A 16,056-nucleotide genomic window follows, 5' to 3' on the forward strand; every position below is an offset into this window, starting at 1 on the left:
GGACCCAAATTCTTTATGAGGTGCAGAAGGTGGGAGGTCTGGCTTCTATAATTGCTTCTCCTCTGGAAATGGCCATTGGCAGGTCGATTCATACCCCCAGCCTCTCCACTGCCTTTCTATTTGACTGCATTTTCCTCTAAGCCATGTAATTAGGGGTGGTGATATCTCAGCTTCTTCAAGAGTGACTCTCAGTGTTTACCATGAAGTAAATCATCCATCCGCAGGGGTTGGTTGCATGGAGGAAGAAGCTGAATGCGAACCCCAGATCTTTCACAAACTAAGCCCAACAACAGAAGCAGTCAGGCTCTACGTACTGATGAAGGAAAACTCGCTTCTGCAGCTGATGCTGGGTGCCTGATCCTATGGACCTTTTCTCAAAGGCCCTTAGCACTGTTAAATTTGTTCTTTTAATTCAATTCAATTTAACTTAATGAACATTTGCTGCATAAATTGCTCAGGGTCACTGCCTCAAGGACTCCCAAACTACAGGCAGAGATAGATACGAGCTAGCCACTGATATGCCCTCTCTCTGTGAAAACACAGCTGGTGTAGAGCACTCGAACTTAGAAACATTGATGGGGAAGCAGGGAAATCTATGCAGGAAGGTCAGACAAGACTGCTGCAGGGGCGTCTCAGACCCAGAAGGGCAGGACATCATGCTCTGAAGGAATAGCCCAGTAATGTGGGACAGAACCTGGAAGCAAGTGCACAGCTTTATTCACACTGGATATGAAGATTCACACATGTACAACTCATGCTGTTTTATTATTTTTGAAGCAAAACATTTTATTGCTGATGTGCTAGCAAGCAAAATTACTCTTGCAGAATAAGAGGACTGACTCCTCAGGGAGGAGATGGGCACTGAAGTATGGTGTAAGTAAGTGTGTTTTAAAGTAACAGTTGGGCAGTCGGGCAGTAGTGCAGTGGGTTAAGGTTAACCACATGTGGCCCAAAGCGCAGGACTGGCGTAAAGGTCTCGGTTCGAGCCCCCGCCTGCCCACCTGCAGAGGATTCTCTTCACAGGCATTGAAGCGGGTCTGCAGGTGTCTTTCTCTCCCCTTCTCTGTCTTCCCCTCCTCTCTCCATTTCTCTCTGTCCTATCCAACAATGATGATATCAATAGCAACAATAATAATAACTACAACAATAAAAAAGCAAAGTAAAAGTTTAGGCGGAGTTTGAGATTACATCCCTGACTGACAGGTTGGGGCTTCTATAATCAGCAGTGTCCTGTGTGTGTGCTTACCTAGCATGTGTGCAGATAAACCCACGCTGGGGGCAAGAAACCACAATGCTAATTTATTATCATGACATTAGAATGAAGCAGGGGTCATCTTGGGTCATCTGTCACTTCTCTCTGCACTGTTACAATTTCTATGTAATAAGTATTTCTGTCTCTTCAGACACATACCTATAAATACTCTGTTCTTCCTTTGGCAGGTGTGAAACCCTTCAAATGTTCTCTGTGTGAGTATGCAACTCGTAGCAAGAGTAACCTCAAGGCTCACATGAATCGTCACAGCACTGAGAAGACCCACCTGTGTGACATGTGTGGCAAGAAGTTCAAGTCCAAAGGGACGTTGAAAAGTCACAAGCTGCTTCACACGGCCGATGGTGAGTTAGTGGTTCCAGAGTGAGTTGTTCCCCCTCTGGAAATGTTTGACTGGAAGCTGACATTGACATCCAATCCAGCAGGAGCTGTGGATGTGCCTGTGAGCAGGATTTCCATCTAGGAAGAGAACAGCTGTACCTTGCCTCCCTCCTCACTTTCCTGTTCTTAGCTGTGCAGGAACTGCCACACTGCCAGTGTTTGGTGAGCACATACACCGTGTGCGTGTGCGTGTGTGTGCGTGTTACTGGGTGCAACCTCATGAATGAGGCATCTTCAGGAGTCCTTATTCTTGAAGCTTTTATCATCTTCAGCCCTCCAGAGCCTGAGGACCTTGGTGGGCAACCATAATCACACTAGGTCTGATGTTTCAGGTGAATGCACTTAACCATCCAAACAACCTGTTGCTGTATTCCTCAGTATTACTCAGTCTAAAATAACTAAGGAAACCCCACTTGAACAGGGTTGGCCTTGATAAAATATATATGTCAGTGGATTTTTTAATTCACTCATTCTTTAAGAACCGTAGATGGAGTTTTTACTATGTGCCAACTGTAAAGGTAGGTTATAACAATTCTTCTGCCCTCAAAGCATTTATAATCTGACAGGGAGAAAAAGAAGACTGCAACCATGAGAATGCCAAGTGTGATGGTAGCAGGGAGCGCCAGGCACTAGAAAGTGAAGGGTCTAACTCATGGTGGGTGACAGGGACTGAGTAGGTTGTGTCCAGTATCATCAAAAAAGTCTTCAAAGGAGAGTCAGACAGAAGGAGGCAGGATTGTTGTAGGAAGCATGCACTAAAGCCCTACAGTTTTCTTTTAAAACTTCAGTTGAGTACTGGATGTTCAGAGATAAATAAACTATTTATAAAGACATCCTTATGTTAGCAATGTATGCAAATTTTAAATTTCAATCACTTTAAAATTCAACATGATTTCAACAGTAATTTTTTGACTTCATAAATTATAATGCTACCATTAAGTCTACCTTTATTTATTTCTCTTTTTCATTTTTTTACTCCCTTTTGTTGCCCTTGTTTTTTTTTTTCATTGTTGTAGTTACTATTGTTGTTGTTGTTATTGATGTCATCATTGTTGTATAGGACAGAGAGAAATGGAAAGAGGGGGGAGGACAGGAAAGACAGAGAGGAAAGGGGGGCGAGACAGACACCTGCAGACCTGCTTCACGGCCTGTGAAGCGACTCCCTTGCAGGTGGGGAGCCGGGGGCTAGAACCGGGATCCTTACACTGGTCCTTGAGCTTTAGCGCCACCTGTGCTTAATCCACTGCACTGTCGCCCGACTCCCAGGTCTACCTTTATTTTAAGAATGTTCTAGGGAGAGGCTGACTTCTCCCTGTTGAGTACTCCCTGTTAAGCACACATGTTATAATATGCAAGAACCCAAATTCAAGGCCCCGTCTTCACCTGTAGAGAGGAAGCTTCTTGAACAGTGAAGCAGGTATGAAGGTGTCTTTCTCCCTCCCTACCTCCCCTCCCCTTTCAATTTCTCTGTCTCTAACAAATAAATAAATTATATTAATTCAAAAAAGAATATTCCAGGGAGAGGACGAAGAGGTGGCACATTGGGTAGAGTGAAGAACTTGTGTGTGTGAGGTCCCAGATTCAGTCCCTGGCATCATATATGCCAAATGATGTTATGATGTTCTCTGTCCCTTATTAATAAGCACATATTTAAAAATAATGTTCCCAGGATCCTATTACATTTTCTTGTGCATTTGTCACTCAATCTAGGGAAAGAATTCAGTTGAACTTTAGAGATTCAGGAAGAGACTGAATGCTTAGCTGAGGTTCTTCAGAATTATGGACCAAGGGTTTGCTTAAGGCTGAGCAAAAAAAAAAAAAAAAAAAAAAAAAAACAGAGGCCACAGTTATCCAAATTTATATAGTGTACTTCAGATTAAAATTTCATAATCAAAATAGTTAAAGCTACAATGACAGTAAAGTAGTCATATCTTGAGTAATGAATCATTAAGTTATATAATTATTTGTGAATTAAAAAAATAAAAATAATAGGGGTATAATTTCACACAATTTTCACCACCAAAATCTCACCTTATTCCCCCCCCCCCACCCCGTCCCTTCAAACTAGTGTTTGTATGTCTTTTAGATAAATGCCCAAGAGTGGAATTGTTGGATCATAAGGTACTTCCATTTTTATTTGTTTATGGACTCTCCATACTGTTTTCCGTAGTGGTCACACCAAGTTGCAACATTTCAGCCAGCAGGATGACAGGCAGCGTGCATCCAAACTTCAGCTTATGATCTCTTCTTCTTAAGCAATTTTGTTAACATTTTCAAAAGGACACCTTGATAAGTAGAGACTGGATCCTAGACTAGTTGTACTAACCTACCTCCATGGATGATTTATTAGATAATTTTAATCAATTCATAGGTTTTTCAATTTAAAAAAAGTTTGAAAAAAATCAAGCTATTTCTCTGACTCACTCTTTGTAGTGATCATTGTACCTTACTGGTTTCTAAAAGCTCTTTGGATCTCTATATTCAGTCATGCTTTGTCAATGGTTTCTTCCAACTTAGCATTTGCCTTTGCATATTTTTTCTTTTTTAATTCAAAAGGGAAGGGGGGAGATAGAGAGGGAGAGAGACAGAGAGATACCTGCAGCACTGCTTCACCCCTTGTGAAGCTTTCCCCCTGCAGGTGAGGACCAGGGACCTGAACCTGGGTCCTTGCGCATTGTAACATATGTGCTCAACCAGGTGTGTGCCAACATCCGGCCCTCTGTATTTTGTCTATGTTAATGTTTTCTATATCAGAAGTTAAACAACTTCTCTTATTTAAATTTCTCATGCTTTCTTTCTCTGATTTCTCTATGCTAAATGAGACCTACTTCACATTAGGGAAAATTCTTTTGTGTTCAAGCTACTTATGGTTTATATCATTAATGAAATTAGATCATTTTGCAGTTAATTTTTCTGTATATATAAGAAAGAAATCTTTACAAATGAAGAGTTATCACTTAACAATATACTAACAAAGATTGAAAATCTGTTCAATTTTGAAATAACGTTTCTTAAGATGCTTGATCTATTCCAAGATTCTGATCTGTTTGTGATTTTTGTTCTAGTACATTGTTTTATGAGATAGAACTCTAATATTTATAATATAATATATATAAAATATATATTATATTATATTACAATATTTTAGCATACACAATTACTTCTTTTTCCCTTTAATGAACATCTGTTGTTTTTTTTGTCATTTAATTATTACTCTTTTGGATAAAATTTGAAACTGGCCAGGTAATTAAAAATAATTTCTGTACTACAAAAGAAAAACTTCTCTTCCTCACCCCCCCAGGGACACTCTTGTGAAACAGTTGATCACATCTGAAATATGCTTTGAAGTTGTTGGGGAAATGTGCACTAGGAGGGACTTGGTTGCCTTTGATGAAACTCTCAGCCTGTAACTATGGCATTATCTCTTCATTTAGAAGCAAATATTGCTTTAAAGCCTGCTTGAAGTGATTTGATTTTTAGGGCCTTTATTGTATCACAAATAATTCATTGGGCTGTTCCACAGAGAAGCTGTGTGTAGAAGGTAGAACTAGCTAAGTTAGGTCTACCACTGCCTTGTGGGGTGATTTAAGTTAAGAAGACTTCTAATCCTCAGTTTTCTCATCAGTAAATTGGGGGTAATTATATCCCTTTGCCTAATGGACTCGAGGACCAGTGATGATGAATGAGTCCCTGCTTGTCTGGAGCTTTTGTTAATTAAATGTGAAAAGCAGGGAAAGTGCCTGGCATGAGGCAGCTCGGTTATTGTGGCCATAGAAAAAGTGCCAGTTACTTCCCTTCTCATCTCTCAGGTAGTTAAGTAAATCACATGCTTATGAGCCCAGCACTTTAAAATATGGTCGAGGACCTCACTATTAGAGGGATCTTTGTGGGCCTCTTTAAGGAATTATAAAAGGAATTGGAGTAATTCTCTCTCTCCTCTCTCTCTCTCTTTCTCTTTTCTTTGCTTCCAAGGTTATCATTGGGGCTTGGTACCTGCACCACAAATCCACTACTGCTTCTATGGCCATTTTAAATTTTTGGATAGGACAGAGAGAAATTGAGAGGGGAGGGGAGGGGAAGATGGAGAGGGAGAGAGAAAGATAGACACCTGCAGACCTGCTCCACCACTTGTGAAGTGACTCCCCTGCAGGTGGGATCAGGGGTGGGCTTGAGCCTGGAGCCTGGCACGGGTCCTTGTGCTATGCGCCATGTGCGCTAAGCTCGGTGCACTTAACCCAGTGCACCACCGCCCCACCCTTTTCTTTACTTGCTCTTGATTCTAAACTTTCCACATTTCTTGGTTTCTTTGAAGTGAGTTATCTCTGTTTATTCTTTGCCATTTCCCAAACTAGCTCATTACTAATGATTTTGAAAGGGGGTAGGTCCATCTGGGTGAAGGTTTTAGTTAAAAAGATTTTCATGGGACTGGGAGTAGATACCATAACAGTTATGCAAAGAGACTCTCAAGCTTCAAGCCTCTCAAGAGGCTCTGAAGTCCCAGGTTCAATCTCCTGCATCACCATAAGACAGAGATGAGTAGTGCTCTGGTTAAAAAAAAAAAAAAAAAAGATTCGCATATTGTTATGTAGTTTGATCTGTGAAGGACCAGAGTAAAGCCTTTGCATGCATGCCAAGAGTGTGGAAGAATCGAATGCAAACACCGTGCTGTAACACCTTCACCAATTCTGACTTGAAAGAGTGTCTAGACATGGTGTGTGGTCTAGAGGTTTGTACATGATTCTCATGTGTAGTGGATGGGGAAGGATAGACTGTTTCAGTATGCTTCTGTTATATAATCAAGCAAGAATTCTTTCATCATGAAATAAGATGCTTTTTGAAGTTCTGTTTTAATTCCCCTGGACTATCTCTTCACCATCCCTACTCCACACCAACCTAATACCCTCATACGCTTGAATTGAGAATGTTTCTGAAAGGCAGGGAAGTGACACTCCTGGTTGAACACACATGGTACAGTGTGCAAGGACCCAGGTTCAAGTCCATGATTCCTACTTGCAGGGGAGAAAACTTAGTGAGTGGTGAACCAGTGCTGCAAGGGGGTCTCTGTCTCTCCTCTCTGTCTTCCTGTTCCCTCACAATATCTGTCTCTGTCCAATGAAATATTGAAAAGAAAGTCTTTTTAAAAAAGAATGTTTTGGCAAAAATTACAAAGGGGAATTATCTAAGATCCAAATGCTCTTGTCTGTGTAATAATCAGATGAGTGGAAAGATGAATGTGCAAATTAGGTCTGAGAGAAGGAAGTGCCATTTTTCCCTGGTTACTTGAGTTTGCCATAGAGACCCCATTTGAAAAAGTCTAGTGATGCAAGTATGGGATTTCTCTCTCTTTTTCCCTTAATAAAACCAAATCTCTTTAAGATAAACCAGTTTCACTTTTTCCACAATTCCTTCTAGAATACACACAACCCAGAGCCAGAAAGTTCATAGAAAGTTGCAACCAGTCTGATTGGCCTTTCCAAGTTCACTGGCTCCATGTTGCTGTGGTTGATCTCTCCACATCATTCTCACACCTCTCACCCTTCCTCCAGTTTACTCCTGGAGCAAAATTCAAGATGCAGGGATGGCCAGGGGACGGTATGAATGTGGTAGGTTTCTGTAGCTTCTGTCTGGGATGGCGTTTCAGTGATGGACAGGAAAACAGAGGCCTGATTTTAGGGACTCTGAGTGCTATTCTGCTTGTGCACCCTATTGGTGTCTGCTTGAAGTTCTTTTTCTCAGGTTTTTTATAAACCGCAAGATACACTGAGAATAACGAAGACGACACAAAAGAAAAGTACTTAGCAGAGACTGGTACCAGATTCAACTCTTGCATCAGGCATGTCACCTAATTCTGGCTCAAGAGATTTCAGCTGGGGGAGCTTGGAGGCAGGGCACCAGGTTAAGCACTCATAATACTAAGTGCAAGGACCTGCTCAAGGATCCCGATTCGAGCCCCAGGCTCCCCACCTGCAGAGAGGTCACTTCACACTTTGTGAAGCAGGTCTGCAGGTGTCGTTCTCTCTCCCCTTCCTCTCTCGATTTCTCTCCTGCCCAATAAAAAAATGGAAAGGATGGCCACCAGAAGTAGTGGATTCCTGCTGCAGGCACTGGACCCCAGCAATAACCCTGGAGGCAGAGAAAAGAGAGAGAGAAATAGAGAGAGAGAGAGAGAGAGAGAGAGAGAGAGAGAGAGAGGAGAGAGGAGAGAGAGCTCAAGCTGCAAATGCCTTATATCTTGTTCTCATGCCTGGCTCTTTTCTGTTCTTCTATCTAACTCTGTGCCTTCTGCTTCATTCCATGTTTCATGCTGCTCTTCCTTCTATCAGAAATGATGTGCTAATTACAGGAATCTTCAGTCTTTACGTCTGTAGTTGTCTGAAGTTCAGCCTCCAGAGTACAGAGGCTTCTTTAACTATATTTTTATTGTCATAGCTATTTCGGGTGTGACTTGCCATTGCACCAATTACTGCGGATGCTGTGAAGATGTGTGCTCTGCAAAATGCCTGCTTCCTTCAGGGTGCTTTTCTCACGTTAGGCAACAAAACACTGTGCTAGGCTGGGTGGAGAGACAGTAAGGCAGAGTGGATAGAAGCTCTGCATCCCACAGACCAGATCCAGGCTGCAAGTATTTCCTGCATGGAAAAACTTGAACTAGATGAGCCAGGTGGTGGCGCACCTGGTTGAGCGCCTAAGTTCCGATGTGCTGGGACTCAGGTTTGAGCCCCCAGTCCCCATCTCTAGGGGGAAAGCGCCGCTAGCAGTGAAGCAGGGCTGTAGATGTCTCTCTTTCCCTCTCCCTCTCCCCTAACCTCTCCTTTTCTGGTTACCTCTATCCAATAAATAAAGTTAATAAAAAGTTAAAACAAACAAACAAACTTGAACTAGAGCTTCAGACCCATTTGTATCCTAGACTAGTTTCCAGGGCTGTTAAACAAATCACCACAAATGTAGTGTCTTACGACAATATAAAAGGGTACACCTACTTCCAGTATCTTAAGAAGTCTAAAATGACAGTGTCACCAAGATTTCACTCCGTCTGGGGCTTCCAGGGGAAAATCTTCAACCTTTCAACCTGTAGAGAGGCTGCATGTGATTTCAGCCTAGGACTTCGTTCTTTCATTTTCCAAAACCAGCGACATAACATCCATTTTCTTCAGGATCACATCTCTTTTCTGACTCTGGTCCTTCTACCTCGTTCGTATAAAGTTCTTTGCAATTTCAGTGGACCTACCTGGATATGCCGGGATAACTCCCACTTCAGGATTCTTAACATGCTCACGTCTGAAGCCTCCCCCCCCCCCCCACACACACACTTTTGCCATGTATGGTAACACTTAGAATTCTGACATTTTGAGGGGAAGAGCATTATCAGTCTATGAGATTGGGGGTGTGAGGAGGAAGACTGATCAGGTTTATATTAAGTGTGTGGGTTCATTCTTAGTAGCAGGCAGTGGGACTTATTCCAAGGTCTTTTGCACTCTTATATTCCTAAACCCCTCAAGGGCCCTCCAGGAAAGCATAGGGCCAGACTCAAGTAGTCTGCCGCCTTTCATGAGGAAAGCTCACATTACTCTTCTCTCCTACTTTCTCTCACTAGCACAGTACAACAGTTACTATTTAAAGGGATCAGTATTGAAAAGGGTAAAGTCAGCTTTCTGAAAAATTTACTTATGCAAAATGTCACCTTTGTCAGTAAGACTGGATAAACAGTCATCCGAAGGCATTTTCACCTCTAAGCCATGAGATATTATCGGCAGTTCAGATTTATTCTGATTTCCTTCTCTTAATATTTCTGTGCTTGTTCAAGCTAGAGGTACATGGGAGGTTTGATGTGGCAGCAGTGATCTAAGTTAGCAGATATTTCAAACGTGTTGCTTTAAATTGGAAGGAATTTTCCACGGCTGCTTTTCTCTGTGCTATCATGGAGTCCACATCCCAGAGGATGAAGGTGGAAGGGTTTTTATATTCAGATGAAGGTTTAAGATTTTTCTAACATTCCACTTTTCCTTAGTTTTATATAAGGGCTCTATTTAAAGTAACTGAGCAGCTGAAATCATTCTTAGGGAAACACATTAAGCAGAAGAGGGTATAGCAGGAGTCATAGGAAGCCAGTAGACACTATGCCTTTTCTGAATGTTGGCCACTGGGCTGGGGGCTTTGTTTATTGATATTCTTGAGGGATGTCCCCATCGCTGCCAGCAAGTGCAAAGTCACTGCTCTTCCTTTCTGTTCAGGAGACCATCCTGCATTTATTTGTACAGGCGCTTCCGCAAGGCTCGAGTCTGCCTTTCTCCTGTCTTCTTTCTTGCCCATTCATCTTCCTCTGCAACATGGAGAGAAATCCAGCAGGGACAGCATTGCCAACTGCTTGACTTGACTGCTCTCTCTTTAATTTTTGCCTCCAGGGTTATTGCTGCGCTACGAATCCCCTGCTCCTGGTGACCATTTTTTCCATTTTATTGGCTAGGACAGAGAGAAATTGAGTGGGGGAGGGGGATAGAGGGGTAGAGAGGAAGATAGACACCTGCAGATTTGCTTCACCACTTGTGAAATGACCCCCCTGCAAGTGGGGAACCAGGGGCTCAAACTCTATGCTGGTCCTTGCACTTTTTAAAAATCTTTTTATCTTTGTTTACTGGATAGAGACAGAAATCGGAAGGGAAGGGTAATAGAGAGTGAGAGAGAGAGAAAGAGAGACACCTGCAGAACTGCTTCCCCACTCTCAAAGCACCTGCAGGTGGGTACTGAAGGCTTGAACCTAGGTCCTTGTGTTGTGCACAGTAGCATGTGTGCTCAACCAGGTATGCCACCACCCAGCACCATTGCTATCTATTTTCAGAGTAACATAAATTCCTTTTCTTACCTCCAATTCCTACCCACTTATTCTCACAGTAAAACCTAAGGAAAGACAGAGTCCAGTACTAATTGAGCCTGGACCCTATGATTTCCTGGACGGGTAGTTGAATTCAGCCACCTTCCAGTTGCCAAGGTCAGCCAGTGCTCCAGAGCTCAACCATCAGTGGTCTTTGAAATGCTTCCTGAAAGAGCTCCCATTTAACCAAGAAACCTCCTTCCAAGAAAACTTGAAACTGAAGCTGCACTTTGCACGCTGCTACCTTTGAGGGATGAGCAGAAGTACTGGAGGTGGCATTCTGTCCCAGACTCTCCTGTCTTTGAAGGGGAATTGTACCACAGTAGACATTCTGTGAGGGATATAGGAATTGATAGTGACATGTTGTTTTCACAGCAAGCCAGTAGATCTGCAGTGGGAATCTCCAGCTAGTCTGATTCTCAGAAAAATGTCTAAAAAATGTCTAACGGGCAGATAATACTAATTGTGTCATTTATTTCCACTTGCAGTTACAGCCTATATAGTCCACCAGCGGCCATACATCTTTCAAACTTTGTATTTGAATTGTATGACACATTTTTTTAAATTTATGTTTCTTTTTTATAAGAAGGAAACACTGACAAAACCCATAGGATAAAAGGGGTACAACTCCACACAATTCCCACCACCAGAACTCCATATCCCATCCCAACCCCTGACAGCTTTCCTATCCTTTATCCCTCTGGGAGTATGGACCCAGAGTCATTGTGGGATGCAGAAGGTGGAAGGTCTGGCTTCTGTAATTGCTTCCCCGCTGAACACGGGTGTTGGCAGATCGATCCATACTCCCAGCCTGTCTCTTTCTTTCCCTAGTGGGGCAGGGATCTGGGGAGGCAGGGCTCCAGTACACATTGTTGGGGTTGTCTGCCCAGGGGAAAAACCAATTTGATTTAGTTCCCAAGTGCCTACAGGGTAAGCTAGCTTAAATATTTTGGATATATGGATTTTTTCTTTTAAAAATTATAAGCAAATTATATATATATGTGTGTGTGTGTATATATATAAAATCAGTAACTCTGTTGTTCAGTCGATTATCAAAAAGGAAGCACATCATATTACTGCATTGTAGAACAAGGCACACAATATTGCTAGCTTGTCAAAGTTCTCACTCTGCTTACACCCCTTCTTTTTAAAGCATTTTATTTATTTATTTATTTATTAATGAGAGGGATAAGAGAGAGAGAAAGAACCAGAAATTACTCTGGTACATGTGCTGTCAGGGATTGAACTCAGGACCTCATGCTTGAGAGCCCAACACTTTATCCATTTCACCACCTCGCGGATCACAAAACATTTTATTTATTTACTAGAGAGATAAAGAGATAAAGAAAGAGACAGAGAGAAAGGCAGAGAAAGAGATATCAGAACACTGCTCATATCTGTTTTATGGGGATTCTGAGGATTGAACCTGGGGCATCAGAGCTTCAGGCGAGAAAGTCTTTTGCATAACCACTGCTGTCTCCTTAGCTACCCTTTCTTTGTTTGGTCAGGCTGCTTTGATACAGTAACTTGATCTTGTGTGTCTTCAACCTTGATATATGCTGATTGATAGGAAGCATTTTTTTTTTTTATGTCTGACTTTTTTGAAACCGTGTGTTTGATCAGACAAGGTCAGGTATGTCCAAGGTGGTATGGCTATAGACTGAAATTATGTTTTTGATGTTGATCTTGGATGCTATGATTTTGATCTTTCATATCTCAGTCTCTAGGTCAAACAAGAATAATTTTACAAGCAATTGAGGTTCTTTATTCCATAGTATATGACTGGAAGGCCTTTGTTCCTGCAATTAGCTTTTACTGCAATGTTTTTGCAGTCAGCTTGGAGTGTTTTTCTTGAAAAAAAGCGTTTCTGCAGAAAGTGGTATGACTCAGCCTTTTTTTTTTTTAGCGTACACCTTGACAAGACTTGACCCAGAATGACTTTTGACTGTTTACAAGAGTTAAATCCTGCCTCAGAGACAAAGATTGACCAACCCCATGGTAATTCACAGAGTTTAGCCACCCTCTGTCTTTTCATTTTACTAGTGACGTAATGTCGATTTACAAAATTACAACATAACAGGGGTAGGTACAACTCCTCACTGCTCCCACCACCAGAGTTCTGCATCCCCAGTCCTCCCACTGGAAGCTACAGCAGTTCTCCCAAGGTTTCCGGAAGGGTTAACTATTATTTCTACAACTGTCTGTCTATATTTATATATATTTATCCGTTTTTTCCCTATGATCCCATCTTTTCTCCCTTCCCAAGTCATACCTACACCCATTGCTGCATCCAAATGTCCCTCCCTTTTTCCTCTTCTCTCTCCAGGTCCTGATGGAGTTGGGGTTCAGAGCCCTCTGGTTATTTCCCCCATCACTTCTCCCCCACTGGGAGTATGGATCAAAATTATTTTTGGGGTACAGAAGGTGGGAGTTCTGGCTTCTGTTATTTCTTCTCCATTTGATATGAGTGTTGGCAGGTGGACCCATACCCCTAGCCTGTTTCTATCTTTCCCTAGAGGGTAGGGCTCTGGGGAAGTGGGGTTCCAGGACACATTGGTGAGGTCCTCTATCCAGGGAAGTCAGCATGGAATTACAATGGTGTCTGCAACTTGGTGGCTGAACGTCAGTAAGATCTAAAGCAGGACAAAATGATTAATGAATAGGAACCAAAAAAATAGGAATAGAACAGATGAAAATAGGGATCGTAGGGCTACTGTCTCTTCATAAAGAAGGTAAACAAAGATGGCTATCTATAAACACCTCTAAATTAGTATATAACTTGTCAAAGATGTGGGAGTATTTTTAAAGAATGGACTCTTGGACCAGCAAGATAACTTCACTCAGGAAGTTATGTCTACAACCCAGATTCTTAATATTAATGCATTGCTCAGCATAATCCTCTTTAAAAAGTGACCCTTTATAATTCTCTGTAGTTTTATTTCTAAAATACCCACAAGTCTGCCTTTAACACTCGTATCAGAGATACGAGTTCCAGAAACACTGATAGTATTCTCTTGCTTAGTGCCATTTTTCAGATTCTGCTGTCTCTTGGGAAAATTTCCAAGTTCTTTTTTTGTTATATTTATTTATTTATTTATTTCCCCTTTTTGTTGTCCTTGTTGTTTAACATTGTTGTGGTTTTTGATGCCGTTGTTGTTGGATAAGACAGAGAGAAATGGAGAGAGGAGGGGAAGACAGAGAGAGGGAGAGAAAGATAGACACCTACAGACCTGCTTCACCGCCTGTGAAGCGACTCCCCTGCAGGTGAGGAGCCAGGGGCTCGAACCGGGATCCTTAAGCCAGCCCTTGCACTTAGTGCCATGTACACTTAACTGCTGTGCTACCGCCCGACTCCCAAGTTCCAAGTTCTTTACTGAGAATAAGATTCAAACCTTCACCCACACCCTCGTTCCTTTAACTGTCAAGGTCGGCGTTTGGTCTGATTCTTTCATGCTTCCAATTTTCCTGTTGAACTTTGAGTGATGTTATCCTTTTATGTCTTCTAATTTCTTAGAGATCTCTGTTCAGATCTGCTTTTGCATTTCCTAACTCCTTAATGAAATATTCTTTTAACTCTTGAGTATGCTTCACCATTTTTTTTTATTATTGAGTTAAATATCACATGATTACAATTTTATTGAGTTCCTTTTTTAGGGATCTATTTGCAAGTATTTTCATTCTTTTATTTAATAATTTTTATTTGTTATTAATAGTATGTTACAAGATTATAATGATGCATAGTTCCACACCACACCTACCACCAAAGTTCTGTCTTCCCACCCTCCTGCCTCCCAAAGATAACCACCAGAGTTCTCACAAGTCTTACAAACACTCCATTTGCTTGTTTTGCTTGAACTTTTTTTGAATTTTCATATAATGTGTACACTCAACCAGGTGCACCACCACCTGCCCCCCCTCCCATTCACATTTGAAATTTCATGTAAATTATATCTCTAGATTTCTCGTCTGAATGAAACCATCTGGGAGTTGTCTTACATTTCATTTCTGTCAACTTTGAAAGTCTGCTTTTGCAATTCTCTTTGGTTTGTTTGTTTTGCTTATGCATTTGTTGTGCTGGTTATCACTGGCCAGCAGGTGGTGCTATTGTGATCCCTTTGCTTCACTTGGTTTCTATGCCTGGTGGAGGCTGGGTTTATATTTCTTGTTATTTCTTCTTTCCTGAGCTCTTCTGTACTCCATGTGGTATGTCTGTATGGTTTCGCTGTTAGGGGACACCTGTGTGCAGAGAAGTTGGGCTCCATTGACGGTTAGCCACTAGGTGCAGCTCATTACCTTTACCTATGTCTGCCTTGGTTTGGGGACAGTCCAGACTGCTTTTGGTCAGAAATGTCCTCTGCTCTTGTCGTGTTTGTCCTTGCCGGTAGTTCAGCAGGCTACCACCTCTGAGGTCCTGAATTAACAGCTCAAATATCCTCCCCACCCACTTTGACTACTATGCCTGTAGGAGACAGGCACCACTCTGCCGGAGCTCTTAACTCCGGTGTGTTTGGTTACACCCCAGAGAGCTCCCCAGGCCCGAGTGAGCTCGAGCGCTCACCTGAGGCCACAGTGCTTCTGCTACTGCCTCAGCTTTAGTTTAAGTTCCATAGCTGTTGATATTTGTTTTTCCAGGGAAAGTCTGTTTTACTTGCTGTTACTACATAGCCACACCTTTCTTTTCTTTTCTCTTTCCTTTCTTTTTTTTTTTTCCTTTTTATTTCTTTATTGGAGGATTAGTGTGTCGGGCTAGCTTCGCGGGCAGGAGACAGAGACGACCAGGGACTCATGGCTGAGTGGTACACAGTTCAGTCTTTATTCATGTGGAACACAGCGCAATCTAAGCTATCTCTAATCACAGTCTTACTCTTATATATCCTGAGGCAGAAGAGTCAGGTCGGAAGAGGATGTACGTAGGATAGGGGGTGGGGAGAAGGAAAAGCGTGCAAAACAATGAGGATTAAACCAATGCCCTGGAGGCAGGGCGGTGCTTTAGTTAACAGTGGTTATGTACATAGAATACAGTGTTAAGCAGGGGGGATTAAACCAATGAAACAGAAGGGGTCTTAGAAGCAGAATTTAGAAGCATACCAACATTAATGGTTTACAGTCAATAGTAAAATAAAATAATGTTTGCTAGTGTAATATTTTCCATATAACAGTTCAACCCCACAAGGTCCTCCTCCACCATCATGTTCTAGGACCTGAACTCTCCCCCCCTCACCTGTCTTTTACTTTTGTGCAGTACACCTTTCTTTTCTTTTTTATAGTTTTATACCATGGTTTATTTTAATTTAATTTAATTTATTTATTTATTTTGCCTCTAGGGTAATCGCTGGGGCTCGGTGCCTGCACTATGAATCCACTGATCCTGGAGGCCATTTTTCCCATTTTGTTGGCCTTGTTGTTGCACTTGTTGTAGTTGTTATTGTTGTCATAGCTGTTGTCGTTGGATAGGACAGAGAGAAATTGATAGAGGAAAGGAAGACAGAGAAGAGGAGAGAAAGGTAGACACCTGCAGACCAGCTTCACCACTTGC

The 16,056-nt window shown here is 42.0% G+C and overlaps 1 protein-coding gene across 4 annotated transcripts in view; it reads left to right on the forward strand.

Moving 5' to 3' along the window:
* ZFAT (zinc finger and AT-hook domain containing) overlaps window positions 1-16,056 on the forward strand; it is a 236,474-nt gene that overhangs the window by 134,351 nt on the left and 86,067 nt on the right. For all 4 annotated transcript variants that reach the window (XM_007521895.3, XM_060201065.1, XM_060201061.1 and 1 more), the window contains one exon: window positions 1,441-1,614. In XM_007521895.3, the coding sequence (XP_007521957.2) occupies window positions 1,441-1,614 (174 nt within the window). The remainder of the gene's footprint in view (window positions 1-1,440; window positions 1,615-16,056) is intronic.

Source organism: Erinaceus europaeus, chromosome 1 (assembly GCF_950295315.1).
Source record: "Erinaceus europaeus chromosome 1, mEriEur2.1, whole genome shotgun sequence".
In the NCBI taxonomy this organism is placed as follows: Eukaryota; Metazoa; Chordata; class Mammalia; order Eulipotyphla; family Erinaceidae; genus Erinaceus; species Erinaceus europaeus.